Below are 23,501 nucleotides of genomic sequence, written 5' to 3' on the forward strand. Positions count from 1 at the left end.
AAATCTACAAAATAGAGGTATTTGAATTATTCCCCATATGTTTTCTTATCACTAAAGATCGTCCAACACAGAACGAAAGTACTTTTTTATGCAAGAAGAGAAACTTTTAGTCGCAATATGGATATCCAAATTGAGCGGTAGATACGTATGTGTACAAAAAAGTGACAATCAGGTAGGGATTATTTAAAAGTCAAGGCGAAACAAATGCTGAAAACTAATACAGAAGATACAAGAATCTGAGAATATATATTATGAAAGACTTTTCGGTAAAAGCAATTTAAACTGTCGATTGATCGCTTCCATCGCAACGGCTGTCTCCAAATCTAGTCGATCACGTAGTTTATCCAAGGGTTTCGGATCTAGATCTATAATGGCACAACTAAGTAACATTCTGGGAATACAACAGCATGTACCCGAAATAACAGACGATGGTAGTGGACAGCTTTGAAAAAGGGGAGATAACAATAAAATGAAATTGTAATAGACCTAAGTGTAAAATATTTCAAAGCAAAAAAAAATAATGTTACTATCACAATCTTTTAGTACTTCATGTTTGGTGGGAAGTTAGCTTACAGATGAGATAACTCTTGATGAACACAAAATAGTATATTTACGGTTAGACTAGATACTTCTTGAATTCACTTAGAACACAATAACAAAGATTAATCCACTAACCTTTTCCGCACATAAGTGAGGAGCAGGCGTACTGACTGTGTATTAGGACTACGAAATAAAATTTAAAACAATGAGATAGCACAAATTCACTGCGCTGACGTTTAATGTGGGTCGTAAATATGTTTCATATTGTTATACGAAAGTATCTTTCACTTTTTAGTATAAATAAAAATGGCTTCAATAACTTCATAAGATTTTGTATGGAAATGAAACAAACGTACCAGTATTTGGTACTTATTGGGGACGTATTTAAAGAAATACATAAAATGATGTACGAATTAGATACACAAAAAGAAATTTGTGGCGGTGAGATAACTGATTGGCCTTCTACAATTAAAGTGATATGAAAATGACATCTCTCGTATGAAAATAAGCGAAATCCTTACTCAGGTTTTGCACGTTGTACAGTAATCATAATTGAGCAATCCCGAGCAATTAAAGAGATCAAGTATTTTTCAACCTACAAAAGTTAAAGGCATATAAAATAAGAGCTGGATCATATGAGTAGTTAAATTGTTTCACTGAATATAAAATCGCGATAAAATGTATTTAAAAAGTTTATTGCAATGCATTAGCCATAATATGATGAACTAGAATTAAGCCTGGCAGTCAGGCGTTAAATCACTGGAGTGTAACGCATAAAACTGATTACCTCGAATCCCTTGTGTCATCAATTCATGCATATTTTACTGATAGTAATTTGTAGATAAGCACGTTATCTTATTAGATTAAAAATCTACTCTTTTGGATGATGGTCTTTTATTTAAAATAGGTTCATTTGAGGGCTTGTGTGAATAATTAGGTCTCATGGCCACCTATCACACGACATTTTATTCGCCCATTTCAGCAATTACAAACCTCATTTATTCATCGAATCACAATCCATGAAGGGCATGGTAAGGAAGAACATTAGCACATGAAATAATTAGGTTGCAAGTATGGAAATTCCAACAGGCAAAGTGTGAATAATAGAATCGTGTTCGAAGTTTTAAGGAGAAATTATTTCTATCTATAAACTAATGTAATATTAAATAGGGGGTTCTCCTGTGATTCCATATAATCGCGATACAGTGGTGGGAGTACTGTATAGCATGACAGAGAAAAGCCACCCTTTTTAAAAAAGACCTTCGATTATATCGCAGAAATTTCAATTACCCTAATTTAAAGAGAACAAAAAAAGATAAGCTTACTATATCAAAACTTTCAGCGATTTCTTCTGTGTGCAAATATTTTGACACTTCACCTTTCTGTGCTAGTTTAAGCCACATCTCCCTGAAAAGCGTTATTTTGACCAAAGAAAACAAAATTTTAACAAGAGAAACGTCATTGTGTTTAAAGTTGAGAGCAATATATAACAAACAAAAGCAAACAGATGTCCCACTTTGAGAATGGACAAGGACACACAACAAAAGTATGTATAGGATTAGAGTGGATAAAGTATGTTTACCACATATACGTTCTGACGTATATAAATTACGCGGTGAACACTATCTACTATTCGAATGCGTTAATGATGTCAGGAATCATGTCTGAAATCTAAAATGCTTCCACCTGGAACCAACTAGTGTATGACAGAGATTAAAATAGACATTTGATTACATATGTATTATGAAACAAGGCTCATAGTTTGTAGCAGACAGATGTTACAAATAACGTTGATTTTCAAATATTTTAGGTTGTTAAGCAGCTGATGAGAACCTAACGAAATAAAATGAATTCATATTCTTCTGCACCAACCTCCATTCTTGCTTTCTTTAACAAACAAAGGAGTTAAAACATAGTTCGACTAATTGTCTACTGTTGAGTTAAGACAGAAAGCAAACGCGTTGACTAACATTAAATCTGTTAAAGTCACAGAATATTACTAGTTTTTATTTGATTTCTATTTTATTTAACTTAAGTCGATTTATGTTCGGAAAAAAAGACACGTCTAAGTAACAGAATAATTGTGTTTATTTCATTCATATGATATTCGGCGATAAAGATTGCCATGACTGACATTCCATTTATAGTTAGATATGTACTCGAAGTGAAGTAGATGCTAATGTCTGGGATTTAATGGTCAATAACAGAACATATGGTGAAAAGAAATCAAATGACATACAGGAAAAGTATAAAACCATACACTGCTGATGGAATAAATAAAATAGTGACAAAATTTCAAAAATTAAATAGTTTCTACAGTTAAGATCTAGCTTGAAAACAAAAACATTTAAGAAGCTGTCATAGCAAACAAACTAAAAAAATGTACAGAGATAGTAATGTGACACTATAATTATACATTTTTAATTGTCCTTAAATGAAAAACTTATAATGTAATTTGTACATCATTAATTTTGAGTTTTATACATCTTCAATAGCACATGATGGTAGTTGTAGGTATATCTATCAGGTCTCACGAACAGACAGACGTAATAATATTGTTATAAAACAGAGGCAAATATTACAAAAGTGGAAATAAATTTTGTGCAGTCCACTGAAAACTTACAACAGCATAGAAAGGGGAAAATATTGACAAATGGAAATACTATTAGTGGATTCTTCATTCTACACTCTCTTCTATGGATATCAAACGTTAACGTGGGACGAAAATAATCAACCATTGATTTTTCTGAAAACCCTATGAACTTAATGGAAATATGTTTATACATGTCGATATGTACGTAGATACAGGAAATTCTAAACAAAGAATTTTTAGTATACGACCACCAACTTACAACGTTACAACATTGCAGCATGACATAATATAAAATAATTAATAAAAAACGAAGTGGAGTGGTATCGTGATTTTCTTAACTCTTACAGAAAAGTTCAGAAATCAATTTTTTGAAAGAGACTTTTACGTATGCAAAATAAAGATATTTCACACATAATTAATAGATGGACAAAATCGAAAAGTTATCATTATATATATATCCTTGAGAAGTTTAATTCTTTACAATCTTAGATAAATATTTGATTGGGTAAGCTGACAAGCAAAATTTAGTAATACTACAAGAAACCGAAAACTTAGACATTTAAATAAACGTTCCTGTCAACATAATCCAAAAAGTTGATACTCTGTTTACACTCTATACACAAAATACCACCTAATTTGAGGGATTTAATTTGAACATACACCAAATAATATGATTAATTGATCGTGAATAAGTCGACGTTCGTAAGTAAAATAATATTTCTCCACTTAAAATTAACTGTTACTCACCATGTCCATCCATGTGATGTTAAAAAAGTACGTACACGTTTATAATGCGGGAAGATAAAAGCAATATCTGTCGTGATCAACAATTGAACAGAAAGTATACGTTGTAAAATACAACCATCTGGTAGTGTACAATTTCTTTGTATGCTATAACAATTATCACATGAAGTTGAATGAAATTTTTCTGTGTTCATGAAAGAGAGAAAAGCCAATATTACACAATATATAAGACCCCAAAATGGTAAATTTTGCAAAGCTTTTTGTGGACATAAATGTCGTTTGATAAAAAACTAATGGTCTGTGACGCAATACATGAAAATAAAAACATCAAACGAGCGAACGGAACATTGCAATGAAGCCTAATATTAATAACTGCAATTTTGTGTGGTAACAAGTGAAGTTTAAAATTAATTAAAGGTTACAAGACAATGAAAACATTGCTAATTGAGCAACATGCTAACAACGTTAAATAGTTGATGCATAAGTCGGTTCCGAGATAAAGTTAGATATTCTGACTATTGAGTTTTGGTGAGCTAATTTTTAAAGTAAGCATAAACTAGGTGAAATCGTAGAGCCCAATGACCTTTGCAACAATAATGTGTGTATTCTAGTTTTCACTTGCTTGTTATGTAAAATGATGAACAGTACTTACTATTCCCATTGAATTATTCAACAAGAAAAACTGACAGAGAACTCTATTTGTTTAATATACATAAACCAATTGTTTACTTACGATCTGCATGTAATGCACAATGCATTGAAAAAGGTTGACGATCAGTTGAGTTGATTGGAATGAGCACCTTCGTATCATCATTTGTACAGTCAAACTTGTGCAACAATGCTTTCAGTAGAGTGCCACGTACCAATCGGTCTCTATCATTGGAGAATTGACATGCTTCGGAACTAAAACATAAATAGTTAAATAAATATGAGCAATCAGGCAACAAAACGGTATGAAGAACACCGAAAAAAAAATCGAAAATATAGCAGTCTTGAATCACGAATCAACACATGAAAGAGAAATATAACGCAATGACCTTAAAACACCAGACAAGAGGGCTTCAAAACACTTTCGTTGAGCTAACATCTGATTGTACATTATAGCCTAATAAATAGGGTATCAGATGTTGTACAACTTACTTGAGATATTGTCAAGAATAACTCTATAGAGTGGTCTTATAGTTGTCCTGAGGTATCTTCATTACTCTTCTTTATAAAAAAATAAATAACAACTTATGGAGAAACTAAATCTCTTATTCCAAATGATACATTTAGTATTTTATTATTGTTGTTTCATTATTTCTTCACAATATTGTCAGTTTTCTTTTTTACATGCATCACCAAGGAGTAATTACGAGACAAAAATACTTGGTACATTACAAACCAATACCAAGACATGAGTAAAAAAGTAAAACTACAATATTCTAGAAGATTTAAAGGAAAAGGAATAATACACATATTATCATTAGTACGAGAAACAGTTCACATAGGAGTATAACAGGTTTTATTGCCTTTGTTAACTACAAAAGGAACTGATTTAATTTGAAATGGCTTGAATTATCCCGTTATTGGTATTTTGACTGAAATGTGATTAATCTTGGTTGGTATGTATGCGTCCTGTGAGGATTGTCTTGACATAACTACTACGACACAAATTAATACAGAATCGACGGAATTTGGCTAACACTGAGATCCATGATGCACGTTTCGTTCTATTTAGGACTCGTCCGCTGGATGTGCCTGGATTAATGACATTTTATATCAGTTGCACAAATGGCTACCTGGACACAGTAGCTAAGTGGATAACGCGATAGCGTTTGAAATGAACGGTACTAGGTGAAAATCGACTCTGGAACTTAAGTCTAGCTGATGAGTCCCAAATAGGATGAATATCTGTCACACAACAAACATTTCAACGTTGACAAACCACACGCCAATGATGAGGGAAAAGATGAAACATTTAGGACAATTTTATATTCCGTAGAGAAGTCAAATATGGAAAGATTTCACTAGATTTTGTTACTGTAACAAGCAATGATCGCAAGGCATATTATAAAGTTATCTAACTAAAAGCGATGGTACCTGATCGGGTAACAGCATATTTTACTGAGGAAATATAAATCAGGAAAGTGTCGTCAAGTTTGTCTTTGAAAGAGAGAGAACTAATTTGTAATAACAACAAAAACCAGATAACATGATCTTTTCACAAAAAATGGATTCAACTTGCGAAAATAAACATCAATATTGATGTCACACGACAGTGTGAAAAATCTATTAATCAAAAACTCCATTTCTTCAGACGACAGTGTGAAAAATCTATTAATCAAAAACTCCATTTCTTCAGACATATATATATATATATGTAAGCAGCCGCTATAAAACCACATGAGTAAACATATCGTAATAAACGAAATGAAGAAACTTACCAACGACAAACATTCCTATGATCAAAACCATTGGGAAGTGCACTTTGTTGTTCACTTGAAGAAATTGAATTATGTTCCAAGTGAAAAAATTTATTCAATCCATAATCTAGTTTATCGACGTCATGAGAATAAATAGGATGACTATCCTACATAATAAAAAAGAAGCTTTCTGCACTTACGAGCAATCCATTATTTATTTATTTGAATTATATATATATATATATATATATATATATATATATATATATATATATATGATTTTAGTAATATTAATAAAAAAACTATTACTTACCAATGAGTGTCATGAAAATAATAATAAGATTTTAAATAGTAAAACAGCAACATATATAATGGTAATAATAGTAATGGTCAAGTGAGTGATGATGTGCGTGGGTTTAAAATACCGGCACTTGATTGTTGGAAAACGATGACTTGAACTAAGGAACCACAGACCTATATCTATCGAACAACTAAAAAACATTTGAAATTTAAGTCTCACATATAAAAGTAGTTAATGTTTTGGTGTCAACTGATACCAAGTCGATAAGTTGTTAGTAAAGGATTTTTATCCAGTACTACTTCCAGAAAATGGTTGTTTATTTTTGTTATATCCCGTGGAGAAATATGAATGGTAACTTTGAGGACTATTTATGGACCAATATGGTATGTATATTTCCTATTGTATAATTGCTAAGTAACTTAACTATTTATATTCATGTTCCTCTTTTTGACCTATGAACTAATATTATACGATTTACATTCTTGAGTTATCCCCAGTCTATTGATTACTTTTCCCCCTATTCACAGCCACATTTGGCCAAATCTTGTACAAATGTTATTTTCTATTTTATGGTACGTTGTGGTCAGTTTGTTTGGTATATAAATCCAGTATGATTGAGAAAAATGATTCATATTGCAGAGGCTGTTATTGGTGTTCTGGACTTAACTGGCTGGGCTAGGCAGAAAGCAGGATTGATAAGTACTTAAGACTGCTCATGCAGTTTCGTGTATCATTGCTCTGATCGATAATTCAGTGCTCTCTAAATGGCGATGTTATCACTCATATATCAAACAGGGCACGTACACACTCACACGATATAACAATTTTAAATTACGAGAGCAATCATGGCGAGCTTTGTTAAATGGGTTTCACCCAGTTATGGAACTGCGAATGATGAAATCACCTGTTTGCACAGTAATGATGAACAAAAAGAAAGTGATGTGAACGTGCACATACATATATAAATTTTATTCCGAAGATTATTTGATAATGTATCAAACTACTGACATGGAGGTAACCACAAGGTACCACGTGCTTTCTAAATATTTATGTTTCATGTTACGACCAAATGTAATTACACATCTCGTTGGATGTTCAAGGAGGAATAATAAACAGAAGATAGAATAAATGGTGTATTCAACACACTGTAGTTCACAATTTAAGATAGCTTTGAGACTGGACACAAATTGAGCAATCATTTCTATTTGATAGTGAACTGATCTGTGTTGTGACACCTTTTCGCAACACACAGATGAAATCAGTTTCAAAATTTAAACTATCAGGAAAGGAAAGTGGAGAACAAACAGAATTATTAGGTTACAACGATAATGCGCCTCCGTATAACGGATATGATAGTAAGTTTTGCTTGGAGTTCTCAATCGTTGATTTTTGACACCTAGAGAACCAGTACATTTAGTGAAACATCGAATAAAAACGAATAAGTGCTTGGGTAAACTACTGATCGGTAGCATTTAAGAAAAGTAGTAGTTTGGAAAAAATAAAGCAAGTCTTGCAAATAGAAGGAAATAACAAAATAATAATAAGATGATTGATACTTGGTGGCTACAACGTAAAAGTCGACATCTACCAAAATTATCGCATAGAAAAACTGAACGTGATGTTTTTTAACAAAAAAGCTTATAATGACATCCGCTTAAAGCCTGTAAAACACGACGGATTTAGACATTTTAGTTATCGTGGACAAATATGAGGTGCTTTATTTGTTACAGTATTAATGAGACAGAAAAACGTCCCTTTTGAACTTCACTATCATTAATAAAGCATTGTGATGGGGTGATGAAAATTTCCCCAAGACAATAATGCATAGCCTGCTTTGAAAGTGAAAAATTACAAGCACAAAAACTTTCCTTTCAGTGAAGAGTTAGACTCTGATATTCTACGAACAGAAGCGTCGATCCTAGTAGCGAACACTTCGAACATGTAATCTATGTTTTGTAGAATGTGTTCACTTAAAACACTGTAATAACGACGTCAAAACTTAGTAATAATATCTCGGAAACACACAGATAGATTTTATTTAACTTACCAAGTAAACTCGAAAATTATTTTGGGGCGTAGTCAGAAGAGCATTTAAACCATGTACCAGTCGGTCACGATCACTAAATTATTTTTAGTAAAAAAAGATGAAATATGATAATAACCAGATACATGACATTCAATGTACAACATTAGATATTACTAAAAAAAAAAAGAAAAATATGATCACCACAGAAATACTGGTTACGTTAACATCTCAAATACATAATCCAATCATATGTGTTATCGCATCGTTCTAATGACTCAGTTTTTAAGATAATTGTTACTTGTATAACAAGAAGACCATATATAACTGAACTGAACGAGAAAGCAAACTTACTTTATGGCCAAGCCTAAAGTAACAAAACCGTACATATTCCTATTAACATACAACTTTAAATATTTTTACAATGAAGAATAAGTGATTATACCAGAATAACTGCAACTATTATCTAAAAGACAGTTTTAGAAATGTCCTAATGATTCGCTACTAATCTGAATCCATGATTTTAAATTGCTTATCAACATCTTGTTATGACTATAGAAATACTACTCCTTAATAATTTAAATTAGCTATCATTTGAAATTATTCAAATCTACGATCTCAAGAAATAATCCGAGGAACTAAACCATGTTTAACTAGCACATATTGAATTAACTAACCAAGAGTGTGAACCCATGGGGCGAAACCAATAATGTCGAATAATTAATCCTACTTTGAAGATCCACTGTCTCAGGGACACAACTATCTTGGAGAGTTAAAATTTGTTTTCAAAAGTTGAAAATAAACACACTGACCATTTTCAGGGGATTTGTGATGGTTTGTTACTTCATTTTGGTAGGATTAATGATCATGATTTCACCAAGATATATCTCTTAAAATATATCTCCGACAAAATCAGAGAGTGATTAAATGTATAAGCGGTCCAAAATCACAACTTATCGATTGCCAGAAGGAATGCTTAAATATATATGAAAAATTATTTACAAAGATTGGTCAGGTTAAATCCTAATATGGTTAAATAACTTGGAGAAGATTGGATTCAGTATTAAACTTTTGTCTTACTTTCAATGAATACGAATAATCTCATTTTATTTATCTTACATTAATGTTACCGTAATGTTTTGGTTTCTGGATAATATAACCAATTTACGGTACCTCATGAATGATGTAATATAGAGAAATAAGTTATTAAAGATTATTTATTCTCAGTTATATTTTAATTAACTTAAAGCCTTGCCTTATAATTGAAGTTTGATCTGAGATATTACCTTTTTAATCAGTCCCTAGACTACCATTAGTCTACGACTTTTAAATTCGAAATAAGTAGGCCAATTCAAGATAACTCACAATAACAGGTTCCAAGCCCTACAGGACCCAGAGAAAGAAGAAACTACGGTGGAGGACAACTGAAAAGGGATCAATGAAACATTGACTTCAAAGTGTCAGGAGGTTCTGGGTTGCAAGAAGCATCATCATAAGGAATGGGTTTCTATCAAAACCCTGCACAAGATTCAAGAAAGAAATAACGAGAAAATAGCAATTAGCAACAGTCGAACACGAGCAGAGAATGTCAAGGCGCAAGCAGAGTACGCGGAAGCACATAAGCAAGTGAGGAAAAGCATTAAAGCCGACAAGCAGAAATACATGGGAGAACTAGCAAGGACGGCGGAAAAAGCTGCAACAGAAGGAAACGCCAAACAACTTTATGATTCAACGAAGAAACTGGCAGGGAAATATAGTAAACAAGAGAGACCATTCAAGGACAAAGAAGGCAAACCAATCATCAAGATTCACAAACAGAGAAACAGATGGGTAGAACACTTTGAGGAACTCTTGAATAGACCAACTCCATTGAACCCATCGGACATCGAGGCAGCATACACAGACCGTCCTATAGATGTCACTCCACCAACGATCGAAGAAATCAGGATAATCATCAGACAAACCGAAAGTAGGAAAGCAGCAGGACCAGACAACATACCAGCTGAAGCACTGAAGTCAAGCATTGAAGTAACAACAAACATGCTTCGCCTTCTATTCAAGAGGATTTGGGAGGAGGAACAAGCACCAACGGACTAGAAAAAAGGACATCATATCAAGATACCAAAGAAAGGAGATCTGAGCAAATGTGAGAATTACAGAGGAATTACACTGTTGTCAGTACCAGGAAAAGTTTTCAACGGAGTGTTGCTGAACCGGATGAAAGACGCGGTAGACACCCAACTTAGAGATCAACAGGTTGGATTCCGTAAGCATCGGTCGTGCACAGACCGAATTGAGACACTATGGATCATCGTGCAACAATCGATTGAGTGGAATTCGTCACTATACATCAACCTCATTGACTATGAGAAGGCGTTTGACAGTGTAGACAGGAGAACACTATGGAAACTTCTTCGACACTATGAAGCTCTTGGGAAGATTGTCAACACTATCCAGAACTCATACGATGGACCACAGTGCAAAGTGGTGCATGGAGGACAGCTGACAGTTGCATTTCCAGTTAGAACCGGAGTCAGACAAGGCTGTCTACTCTCCCCCTTCCTCTTTCTTCTGGTGATTGACTAGATTATGAAGACTTCGACATCTGAGGGGAAACACGGAATACAATGGACATATCAGAATCAATTAGACGATTTGGACTTCGCAGATGACCTAGCCCTCCTATCCCATACACACGAACAAATACAGATGACGAAAGCAAATGTAACAGCAGCCTCTGCATCAATAGGCCTCAACATACACAAAGGGAAAAACAGGATTCTCAAATAAAATACGGAGATCACCAACCCAATCACACTTGATGAAGAAACATTCACGTATCTGGGAAGCATCATTGATGAACAAGGAGGATCTGATGCAGACGTAAAGGCGAGGATTGACAAGGCAAGGACAACATTCCTACAATTGAAGAACATATGGGACTCAAAACAACTGTCAACTAACTTCAAAGTGAGAACCTTCAATACGTACGTCAAGACAGTCCTACTGTACGGAGGTGAAACGTGAACTACTACGACCATCGTCAAGAAGGTACAAGTATTTATAAGCAGTTGTCTACCCAAAATACTCAACATTTACTGGCTGGATACCATCATCAACAGCGTTTTATGGGAGAGGACACACCGGCTTCCAGCTGAAGAGGAAATTAGGAAAAGAAGTTGGAAGTGGGTCAGACATACATTAAAGAAATCACCGAACTGCATCACGAGGCAAGCCCTAACTTGAAATCCGGAAGGGAAACGGAAAAGAGGAAGGTCAAAGAACACATTACACCAAAAAATAGAAGCAGATATGAAAAGGATAAATGACAACTGGAAAGGATTGCCCAGGACAGGGTCGGATGCAGAGTGCTGGTGGGCGGCCTACGCTCCTCCATGAGGGGTAACAGGCGTAAGTAAGTGAGTAAGTAGACCTGAAGAATGATTGGGTATTTGTTATTACGGTTAGTTGTATAGAAATCAAGTTACAATTGATCGTGTAGTTTTCAAAATTTTTGAAGCGTCACATCAAACAATACTTTAACTTTGATTGACCAGATCAAGAAAGAACATAAATGCAGAGATTTCGAGACCTTTCCAATGGAGTTTCAATTATTAGGAGCATCATGTTTTTTTTAAGAAAACCTTTTGACATCTAACTGTGATGTATGTTACTTATGTTGAAAGATATAAGTAGTATGTAACACAAACAGGAAATGAAATGCCTGCCAGCAGAAGATTGAGAAGATTCAACTGAAAAGAACAGAAAGTAACTGTAATAACAACAGAACTGAAAGAATCGTGGAGCATGTAAAGGACAACTGAAGAAAGGTGTGAAAATAAGGTATTTAATGTATGGTTATCATCTATTACGAAAGCACTCTGTAATTTTGGATTGAACAACAAATTGGTTTACCATAATTAGTTTTTGGTGGTTTGATTCAGGAAAGAAATGTCGAGTGGAGTGTTCTGGCGGGGCGGAGTTGTTTGTAGTAGTCGATTTTGACTGGAAGAAGTGGGACGTCCGGCTGCTGAGCGGACATCGGACTTAAATAGCCCGGCAAATCGACATTGCTAAGGAGGTAAGAGCGCTAGCGGACTCAACATTTAGGCGGGAGGCATAGCACAGGCTGAGACAAAGTATGTGGCACGGCGAGCAGAACGACCTCGAGTGACTTTCGTTTAAAGGAGGGACAAGTGTGATATATGTTACAGATATAAGTAGTATGTAACACCAACCGTAAAGTATATAAAAGACAACTGAAGAAAGATGTGAAAATAATGTATTTAATGTATGGTTATCATCTTTTACGAAAGCACTCTGTAATTTTGGACTAAACAATAAATTGGTCTTTCTCACCTGACTTCTTCGTTTACCACATAACGACCTAAGTTTCAAACTAAAACTTTGTTAGTTATTTGTCATATACCATTATGTAAACCGGAAGTCCATTACACAAAGAGATCTTTAGTATTATTATTATTGTCACTATTACTATGGAATAATATAAAAGACTTTACTAAATAAAAACAAATAACTGAATTACATTTTGCTCTTAGAAAGGAGTATATAAAGTTGAACACTGTCGAGGTTATCCTTGGTTATGTTTATGGTGGTCACCATTTCTAAAGCCATGAAGTAATAAAAAATCAATTTGAAACCTTAGGAACATTTTCACCTTACATCTGTTAAGTCCGATTGTGGTCAAATTATCTTTCAATATATCGTTTCTATCAAAAATTGTATGACATTAACATTTTAAAGCAACCATTCAGCAGATTGATAATAAATGCCAGAAAAGTGAATCACCATTTCACTCAATACAATCAGTTGGGATTCAGTTAGTACGTACAAGTTTGTAAGATAGAACTGTGAATAAAACTTAATGAATGACAACTAGTCGGCTGTAAAAACGGAGGTTTTTAAACTCAGTAGGTGGCTATGCAGTGGATGCTACTCACATGATTGTTTGTTAGTGGTATATAGCAAAATTTTTCAAACCGAGTGGAGAGTTTCAGTACGTTAAAAGCGCGAGATTGACAGAACACTTGGAGACTAAACAAGAAGATCGTTCAGATGGCAGAACACATAGAAATATGCAAATGGACAATTGAAGACTGTATATATATATTATATGAATACCTTGTAACTTCTCACAACAAACATACACTCTTTTTGCAAATTGCTCTCTTAAAGCTGTATGTAATTAATCAACTGTTTAGGATTGTAACTCCATATTTTTACTTATCCATTTAAGGATCTATTTTTTACTTAGATAACTGAACATAAGGTTAACGAGGTAAATTTATTAACTTGAAATCGGAATTATAAGAAATTTTTCGTCATCTATACTATTGTACTGCGATTAGGTAGATGTACATTACGAGTGGAATAATTATTGATGCTAAATAAAATAATTATTCGCTAAAAAATGAGGTCGGAACAAGTATAAAGTATATGTAAGCACTAACCCAGAAAATAGGTCACAAGGACAATATGTTGACAGGTCTTTCCAACGTGATCGTTTACTCTGAAAATAAACAAAGTAACAACTTAAAAAATTGTTAATAAAACATCAACAATCAAAACATTTGTTTCTGTACGGTATAAAATATACTTCAATAAATAAAATCGCTATTGTGCTGGGAAACTCAGGTATATGTTAGTGCGGTAAACACTTAAACCGCCTAGTTAATTTCGAAACATCGGAAAACTACTGATCAATTTTTGAACATATCTACAGTATGAAACTAATACAAGTGAACATGACCCCTGTTAGTGTTTAGCATGCATCCTTATTAATTATTCGCTCCGTCTAAGAATATTGAGGAATACGAATGTATGAAACAAGTGAAAGCAATTATTTCAAATCAATTATCAATAACTAAATCAAAGCTGATTCTATAATTAAAGTCAGAAACCTAATCTGTTACATGTTGATAATTATATTAATGATATCAGTTCACTCGATTGAAAGAGATAGTAAAAAGAAGTCAAAGTAAGTAAATTAGAAACATGTCTTCTACTAAAATTAATTCGAAATATAATTACATACGAAGATATTTTTTAAGTTAATTTACAATGGAAAAGTTAAGACTTTGTAGAAATTCGATAATTTTCAAGTCCTAACTAGTGTAGTGATCTAATATCCACATTGTTAGAAAGAAAAATTACCCAGTGAATTTTAGAGATTGATACATTCAGTGAACCCATAAAGTTACTATTGTTTCGTACAAACTGCTGTTACTTATATTCGTTAGCATAAGATGGAATGATGATGAACTCCAATAAAGTTAGTGAAGATTGTCTTGCATTTCAGCGAAACAATCCACATTAGAAAGTTTTATAATGCAATCAATCTGAAAATGAAGTAGTCAGTTACACAGAGGAACCTGAAGGAAAACGTTGAAGTAATGGGAAAACAACAAACATTTACAACGATCAAAATTTATGAAAACTCACAGAATGTTCTTGCCTTAAACAGAACAGTGAAGCGGAGTTTTTAACTAGATTAACAACTCCAGTAGCAGGCCATAATGGGATAGCACCAAACTTTGGCTGCAAGGGGAAAAATATCAAATCCACATGGCATATGCAGTTCTCTGAATAGAAATATTTGTTTAAAGTTAGTATGAGCTTAGAGACCAGTGAACTATGAACAGAAATATGAAAATTTATCAACTGAATATGAGTTTAGAAAACAAGCAAAGTAATGAACACTTGTTGTTTTGTAACGTTCATACTTTTATTCTTGATTAATCAATTAGTATTTGTTAGGTAACACGATCAATTGATTTCGGTCACATATTTTACATCTCAATGGCTTAAATTCTGTACGATATGTTTAGATATTTAGTTACCCTGTTGATAGTTCAGTTTTCTAAAATGTATTCCGTGGTTATCAAAGGATTATAATGTTTGAAGCTGAGTAGTCCCTAATAAGCGCTACGAACACTTTTACGTCTCAAATTTTAGTAGCTAATTAGACATTTTACCGTGAGATTAAAATTGCTTCATATCTGTCTTTCTTCCTGTACTATATCCTTATATATAATCTTTCTTTTATACATTACCACCATTAAATTAACTACTTCTATGAATTCGGTGTTCATCTTGTTGTGCTGATGAGGTATGGTAACTTGGACCGATTAATATATGTGCCTGGTCCTACGTTGTAGCTGACTGACTGAGATACTTTATGTATTCGGTATTTTAGTTGAAAGAAAATGTAGGCTGACATGATTATACACGACTGAATTTCAGAGCAATCGTATTACAACAGCTGCTAGATCTGCCATTACTGATATGATTTTAAAGTCGTAAATAGGTTAGGTGATACAGTAATTTAAATAAGGACATCATTAAGGAATAAAATAGATGACATTGGCCATAACCCTGGCGACTGTAACAATGTCAGTCATATGAAGTCAAAACGACGATTTTCCATTGCTATTTGACTAACAAGTGCCAATATATATGTTGGAGATAAGCTTTGATGTAAGTTCACATAAGGACACCGAAGACTAATGCTATTGGAGCTTTGGCAGATTACAGCTACCAGTAGTTTAAGTTCGTGATAAAGATAATGCTCCATGATACGTAGTTAGTGCACACAATAATCATGAAATTATTCGTAGTCAATTAAATGGAAATTGTCAGATAACGCGGTGGCTAAACACATTTTTCCAATAGGAACGTTCATAGGAACTAATTTAACTGTATCAAAGCAATCTTTTGCGTAGAATTTGCTTGAAAACACCAATATAACCTGAATAACTGACATCCTCAATCGTTTTTCTTGTTTAATTAAAAGTAATATGTTTCATAATTAAACTCCCAACCTGATGACCAACCCCTTAACAACTAAAATACATTACGATTTGAAAAATATGATTTTTACCTTAATTTCTACGCTTAAAGTTGGACCGAAGGCATATTCCACAAGATGTGATGGCATCTGTGTTGCATCTGATGTGACAAAAACAAAATTCTCAGAAAGGTCCACTCCTTTGACTTTACGGTAGGCTATAGTGAAAAAAAAAACAAAGTAAAGGAGGATATTTGAGGGAACATCAAGGATATAAGGATTTGGATTTTTGAAATAAAGTACAGTCACTACACCCTCACTGCTAAAGGCGATTTTGAGATTTCTCTCCATTTACTGATTTCGCACACAATGGAGACCATATTCATACATAATACACGCAGTTTAGCTTTGTGTACAAAAACTACGGACAACCACACATCATAGTATTGCGATTAAAAATCTCCTCTAATTTAATATTCTACAAGTTAAATGACTTTTATCCTGGCACTCAATAACGTAGTATACCTTTCCAAAAAAACGGTAGTTTTGGTTGCAACAATGGAAAAACTCAGCTCTTAACTTGTTGTATTATGCAGTTCTGCATTCAGAAGACTAATGAAGTAGGGTTGAAAACTTAATTTTCCCAAGAACATGTATCATACGTGTTTGTCCAGGTTAATGTCGGGGTAATATCGTGTACCAAGGGAAATATAGCTCTACTTGGTTAAGTTTTTATCGTTGCTTGTTATTTGGATGACTACGTCAGAACAATTAGGGAGTTTTTGGGGGAACAACGTCGTTTTATCATTCCTGTTTACAGTTCTCACAACTGCATCTGATATGAGAAATAATTTTGATTTATTTCAAATAAAATAAATCTCCAATTCATTTTTGTATCGTTTGTTTGAATCTTCTGATTGATGTTCAGGACCGCAATCGATCAGTCTCTTATTGGCATATATCTTTGAAATAAATCCTGACTACAGATAGGATTTCTCAGTTCTCCGTTTGATACCTAGGTATGTAGAGAACTGTTTCGAACGGAGACGGAAGTTCATCTTACATAAAACAAGTCATTTTCTGGATTCCTGAGAGCGTTGTCTGAATCGATTTAGATAGAGTCACTGTCAATGATCCTTCCGAACTTTCTCCCATTTTATTGGAAATTGGTTTAATTATGCCTATCAGGTAGGTAAGGAAGCAATAATGTTGATGTATAAAACTAAATTCCAAGGATATTAAAATCCGCCTGACAAACAAATTGACAATCATACTAAGTATCATAAGCGTATAGCATAGCAAAACAGACTAACGATAACCTATTTATTTAGTGATATTTGTAAAAGATGGTTGTCTGAACTCATTAAACACGAAGAAGCTTATGACTTCGAAGATTTTTTCTGAAGAGTTGAGCAGTACAGCTATAATCGCAATATATAAGCAATAAGTTTCCGAAAGCATTTTTTAACTTGGAAATTATTAGTCTATTCATTGGAAAAATAATCCAGTTAGTATATTCAATGGAAAAAGTCATCCTCGAGAGAACATCTGATCGTTAAAAACGCAATGTTCTCATTCAAATTTAAATACATCATAGAATATCATTTGTACAATAATAAGAAAAAAGGCTATAAAGAACCATTTACCAGGTCTAAAAGGTTCGATTGATTTTTCTAGTTCACGAAGAAACGTGGGACTTGTTTTGATGAGATGCTAAAATGCAAATTAAAACCAAAATGACGTTATTAGAAATAAAAAAACAAGTCTAGTGAACATAATGCATTAGGACTAGAAGTTATCTTTTGACAAAGGAATATCCCGAAAGTGACATACAAAACCGAAATGTTTCAATTACCTGTTTCAAATATCCAAGCACTTCCACTTTTGTGTTTAACACTACACGTACAACTAGATAATTTCGTTAAAGGAAGTACCTGCGCCTCAGATCACTGCTGCCTTTTGACATCAGCTCATTCAGAAGCTTGAGACAATAATCCAGTATAATAAACCGTTATCAACTAGCTATATTGTATAATTGCGCATAACCTATAGACCAGCATTCTGTTGATCATTTTAATAGCTAAAGGTGTTTATAAAAACTCAAATCTAAAACGTAAAGTCAAATTGGTAATAGGATGCATACCTTATAAGCTGTTACGCTCGTGAATAAAATAATAATAGTATTTCAGCAGATCAGTAAGTGAAAACTATTCAAAAACACAAGTGAATGTATAAAACAAGAAGTGGACAATGGCCACACCGCAAAAAACATATTCCTTTTAAATAGGTCAATATATTGGTGAAATTATCAATTAGCAGAGTGCAAACTAAAAACCTATTATTGATTTCTGGTTAGTGCAAGGACTATTAATAGTCAAAATAGGTTTTAAAGCACATGCTTATTCAATTTAAAACAAAGATCATGTGATGGAAACCGTTTTGCCTATCTGGAAAGTACTAACGTATAAAATGTCACACATGACAAGTGAACTAGTTATTTCCAGAAAATCATCATTATATGCAAAAGATTAGAATTCAATTAGCATGTTTAATTGCTTAACAAATCTCATAAGTCTGTAGTGACCTACTTTTATGACGAGAACGTGATTGGTATAATGGAAGCAATTATTAACATAACCAATTGTACCAGTAATTGTTTTACTGTATCTGTTTGTTTAAGTGTACCAATAACACACATTCTTCTGTTTATGACTGCACGAACTCTTATACGCCCGGTAGTTCCGCTTGTAAACTTTGGCACGATCTCAGTATTCTTCCGATACCACGAGATCGCAACAAATGTATTTTATTACAGCCGTCAACTGCCTTCTGGCCTAAACTAACACCTAGCACGTAATCTTCCTGTGGTGGTGATCAAAGTCAATCGCGACTTGACGCCAACCACAAGCTTTATACTGTATGAGAATAACCAATTAATCATTTGAAACAGGTCCTACTGACTGAGAGACGGTGCGCTGAAAAAAACCGGCTTGATAATAAACGATCAGCCTAATGTGCTATTTACAATAGATTAAGTTGTTTTATTTGATTTCTTTATTTACCAACTAGCATAAACAGACGGATTCATTTCACCCAAACAACGAATTTACAGAGTGATATCCAATCTACTTCCATCGTAGTATTCATGTTATTATTACATCATATGTGAAAAATTGCTGCTCGCAATGTGTTACGCAGATGATCACAGTGTTGATGAGACATAGTTATTACTTAAAAACTTTCAAAAAATATTGGGTTTAAAAATAATGGGACACATTCACTTTAGACACAAAGGAATGGTTAGTGAATACCCGGGCGGCCTGCTTGAATATCTGGGCTACCTGTTCCTGCCATCGAGATATTTTAACAAGTTATTTGTTCCCTTGCTTGTTTTAACAGATCATTACGTCAATAAATTGCATAACCTATTTAGGTGCGTTTGTGAAAAGTTTACGAAATTTTGCTGTATAAGTTACAAAAATTTACAACCGGAGACATCTTGATGGCTAGCAATGTGTATTGAAAAGAATGAATACTATTCAGATGTCGACTTCTAAAATGCTAACATCTAACTAGCGATCACTCAATATTTACCGTCAATATCGATCATTAAATAAGAAACGGAAACTCACTGAAATACTTTGTGCTGAGAATTCTGTATTATACCAAAAATATAATGTTAAATAAAGCTAATGACAATAATAATAAGAGCCCAAATAAAACAGAACTCTAAATTTAGTGACTAATAAACTCTTAACAAACTTACTATGCTGCGAAGAAATTGAGAACCGAACTGAAGAAGTATACGCTGATTTGCAAATATCTCGGATCGTTTGGTGTGAGCCTTGGACCAGTATACCTAGAGTAAAACCCTTAGTAACAAATCACATAGCAGTATTACTTACATTTCGTCCAACATTGGTTTTCCGAATTCGCAATATCAAACTAGTCTATAAAAATGATTTATTTGGAAAGTTTTACAAACCTTTGTATTGGATACTACGATTGTATTATTTCCTTCATCTCGATAACAAAGATTATCCAAATTAAATAGTTCTGTCTGAAAAAATATTGGTAACTGATGGATATTACGACTTGAAAAACGAACACATTTTTTAAAAAAGGCCGAAAAGATGCGTTTAGTTAGTGTTAACTACTTCCAAGTAAATATAAATCAATCGATACACCTGTTTTGGTAACAAGCTGATGGCTGGAAATCTAAGCAAGATAATTAGAAGGCTTATCCGTCAGGGCAACTAAGTGTAAGTAGCAATAAAGCTAGATTTTTTCTTCCCACACTTAATATCGATCAACAGAAATACAGAGTCTTAATGTTAATATTAATTGTAATTTAAGGCTATTTTAAATAGACAAGTAGAAGAGAGTAATTGTTACAAACTGCACAATTTATTCCACATTATTGGAATGCTTTAAAGGACTTTCTACTATTTGAATCATTAGCTCTGATACCTAAACATTTACGGCATTAGACTCAAACACTTAAAAATAATAACAGTATAAAAAAGTTGCTAACACCAAAGTCTACAATTGTCCTGGCAGTATAACATATACCTTAGATGGAGGTTAGCGGATGAGGGACTCGGGTCACGGATTCAAATACCTCAGATGCACTACTTTACATCTCTTTCATCTTGAAATATTTTAGTAGTTTATATTGTATCCATTTATTCGCTAAATCGGTGTTAGTCATAAGGTTCGGGCATTTCATTTGTGGAACTGATGCTTAGTATGTGAGCAGTAATTTGGTATTATTTATTCTTACAATACATGTAAATAACAACCAAACGTTAGTTTTCAAATGTCCATAGGTTAGAAAAGCCAAACGTAAATTTAACAGATTAGCAAGTAGATATTTAGGGGGTTGGAAAACAGGTTTTAAGTGGGTGATATTATCAGAATATCAAGAGCTGTAACACAGGAAGAAACTAACGTTGTGTCTGCTGACATAAACAATTTAAAGCAGTATGTCTACAGTCCTTGCCCCCAAATGCCCTGGTACGGCCGAGAGTGGGGAGAGTCCGCTCTCCCTCTCCAAATGCTCTCATATGGCCACGCGAATATATAGCCTCTGTCAGGGAAGTCCTACTCACTGCCTTCTCGTGGCGGGGGTGTTGTTTACGAAAGTGAGAGGACGAAAAGCGAATGTCCGGCGCTTTAACCGGGTTGGTGGACACGGAGGATCCACCTAGGGGAGTTGGAAAAGCCTGATTGCAAACCAATGGTGCACATGGGCTCCAGGATCCTGATGGAACGAATGGCGTATGAACCTATTGTTGGTCACCGGCTACCATGGGACTGAATCTCCTCACGATGCTCCACTGCCTTGTGGATCAGACCTTTAGGTCAAAGGTTCGGGGTGTGGCCCCCTAAGAAAACCACCTGCTTCAGTCTGGGCACCTGGGCAGTATCTCAGCCCTCACACAAATCAAATGAGATTTGTGAGGCGCATATTTATCTGGTGCTTTTTGTACCAATATTTATGTGTTTAAATATAATAAATATAATACAATATAGTATGTCTACAAAATAATGATGGGTAGTGAGGATTAGTTGAAAATATCTGGATACTGGATAGGTAACAGCGTGAATAATGTGAGCAAGAAATTTGTGACAGGTGTCATTTCTGATTTCTGGAGATCCAAAAAGCATTACATACATGCAATTGAAGTTTCTCCAGTTTCCAACCTTATATTTTATTTGATCCCAGGAATGGTAACAGCAAATATTGTGTTGAGTCGGTGAAATGTCACTGAATATGGAACAGATCATCGATCCCTGTCAAGGTCAAGGATAGTCAACGCGCACCAGTCAATAATACGCCATGGACTGGCCCACGCGGCAGTGGTTGTTCTTTCACTTCTGTACTTTCGTGGTTGTACCTTAACTAATATATTCTTGTAATAACGTCCTTTGTGTTGTACAGTCTCCATAGCGTCCATGATCCTTTGATGCGTCGATGGTTCAATCCACGTAAGGGCTGGTCGTGAGGTGTGACTTCAGCGTTAGTTGGTTCGTCATCATTCTCGTCTAACTCTAGTAGGCCCCCAATCATTTCGACATAGACCATCAACGTAGATGATCTACAACTGGAATAACGTATGTGATCACGTCGGCAAATTAAGTATATGTTTCATGATATACAACATTTAAGAAAGACTCATAAATCTCAATCCACCAAGTCAACTAGGTTACAATACACATAAAAACTTCCCTTCATTAAAACTTCTATCTTTAGTTTCAAAATACACACCTACATGTCGAATCAACAAGGCAGTGAAGCAACGTTAGGAGATGCAGTCACATGGTGGAGAGTAATCAACAATAGGTTCATACGCATTTGTTCCACTTTTCGTTCTAAAAAATTGGTCAACAACACCCTCGCCAAGAGAAGGCAGTGAGTGAAACTTAAAACACGAAGTTCTGGCAGCTGAATAGTTCAAATCAGTGAAACATCACTGAACAGAAGCCTTCAGGCAGAAATGTCGTAAACTTAATCATTTAGATGCTTGCTTTTCTTGTGATGGATACTGATCAATAAACTGCGCGTCAACTAAATACTTGAAGATAAAAAACAACGTAAATTTTCTAAATAATTGTCATTTAGCATACTACTTAGGAAAGTGAGTGTTTGGCATGGCATGGACGCAAGAGGTACAAAAAACAGGTGAGTAACGAAAAAAACGTCCCTATATTTTCTTAAGTAGACATTTAGACGGGAAATTTGCAACAACCTTAGTACGCTAGAAAAAGTGAAAAACAAATTTTACCTTATTAACATCTGAAGGTTCATTTAGTACAGGAGGATCGCTCATACGTATGTCTAACAGTATATTAATGCGATGACTCTCGGAGGTTCGGAAGACATCCAGAAACCCAGCGGCGGCGCAGCATCACCACATGCAACACAGAAAACTTAAATACACCGCCTAGCTTCACCTTGGTGTAAAACGATTGGCCTTCATTCAACGGGTTCTATGCTTGTCTCGCCGTTACGAAGTAATGAAGTAAGGCATAAAAAACAAGCAAACCGACAAGTTTACGCTCAGATATTATGTGTTATAGAGTAT

General features: G+C 34.2%; 1 protein-coding gene across 1 annotated transcript; it reads right to left on the reverse strand.

The window, feature by feature from the left end:
• Positions 1-249: 249 nt before the first annotated feature.
• Smp_011960 (hypothetical protein) lies at positions 250-23,246 on the reverse strand (the record flags this gene model as incomplete). Its single annotated transcript, XM_018788849.1, has 15 exons — positions 250-442; positions 1,062-1,135; positions 1,866-1,947; positions 3,881-4,061; positions 4,611-4,780; positions 6,304-6,449; positions 8,631-8,703; positions 14,078-14,136; positions 15,069-15,206; positions 16,507-16,631; positions 18,060-18,126; positions 20,180-20,272; positions 20,319-20,363; positions 20,399-20,473; positions 23,202-23,246. 15 exons carry the CDS (start codon positions 23,244-23,246, stop codon positions 250-252), a joined length of 1,566 nt encoding a protein of 521 aa, XP_018654351.1.
• Between the last annotated feature and the right edge of the window lie 255 nt (positions 23,247-23,501).

The sequence above is a fragment of the Schistosoma mansoni genome, chromosome W, assembly GCF_000237925.1.
Source record: "Schistosoma mansoni strain Puerto Rico chromosome W, complete genome".
NCBI classification, from domain to species: domain Eukaryota; kingdom Metazoa; phylum Platyhelminthes; class Trematoda; order Strigeidida; family Schistosomatidae; genus Schistosoma; species Schistosoma mansoni.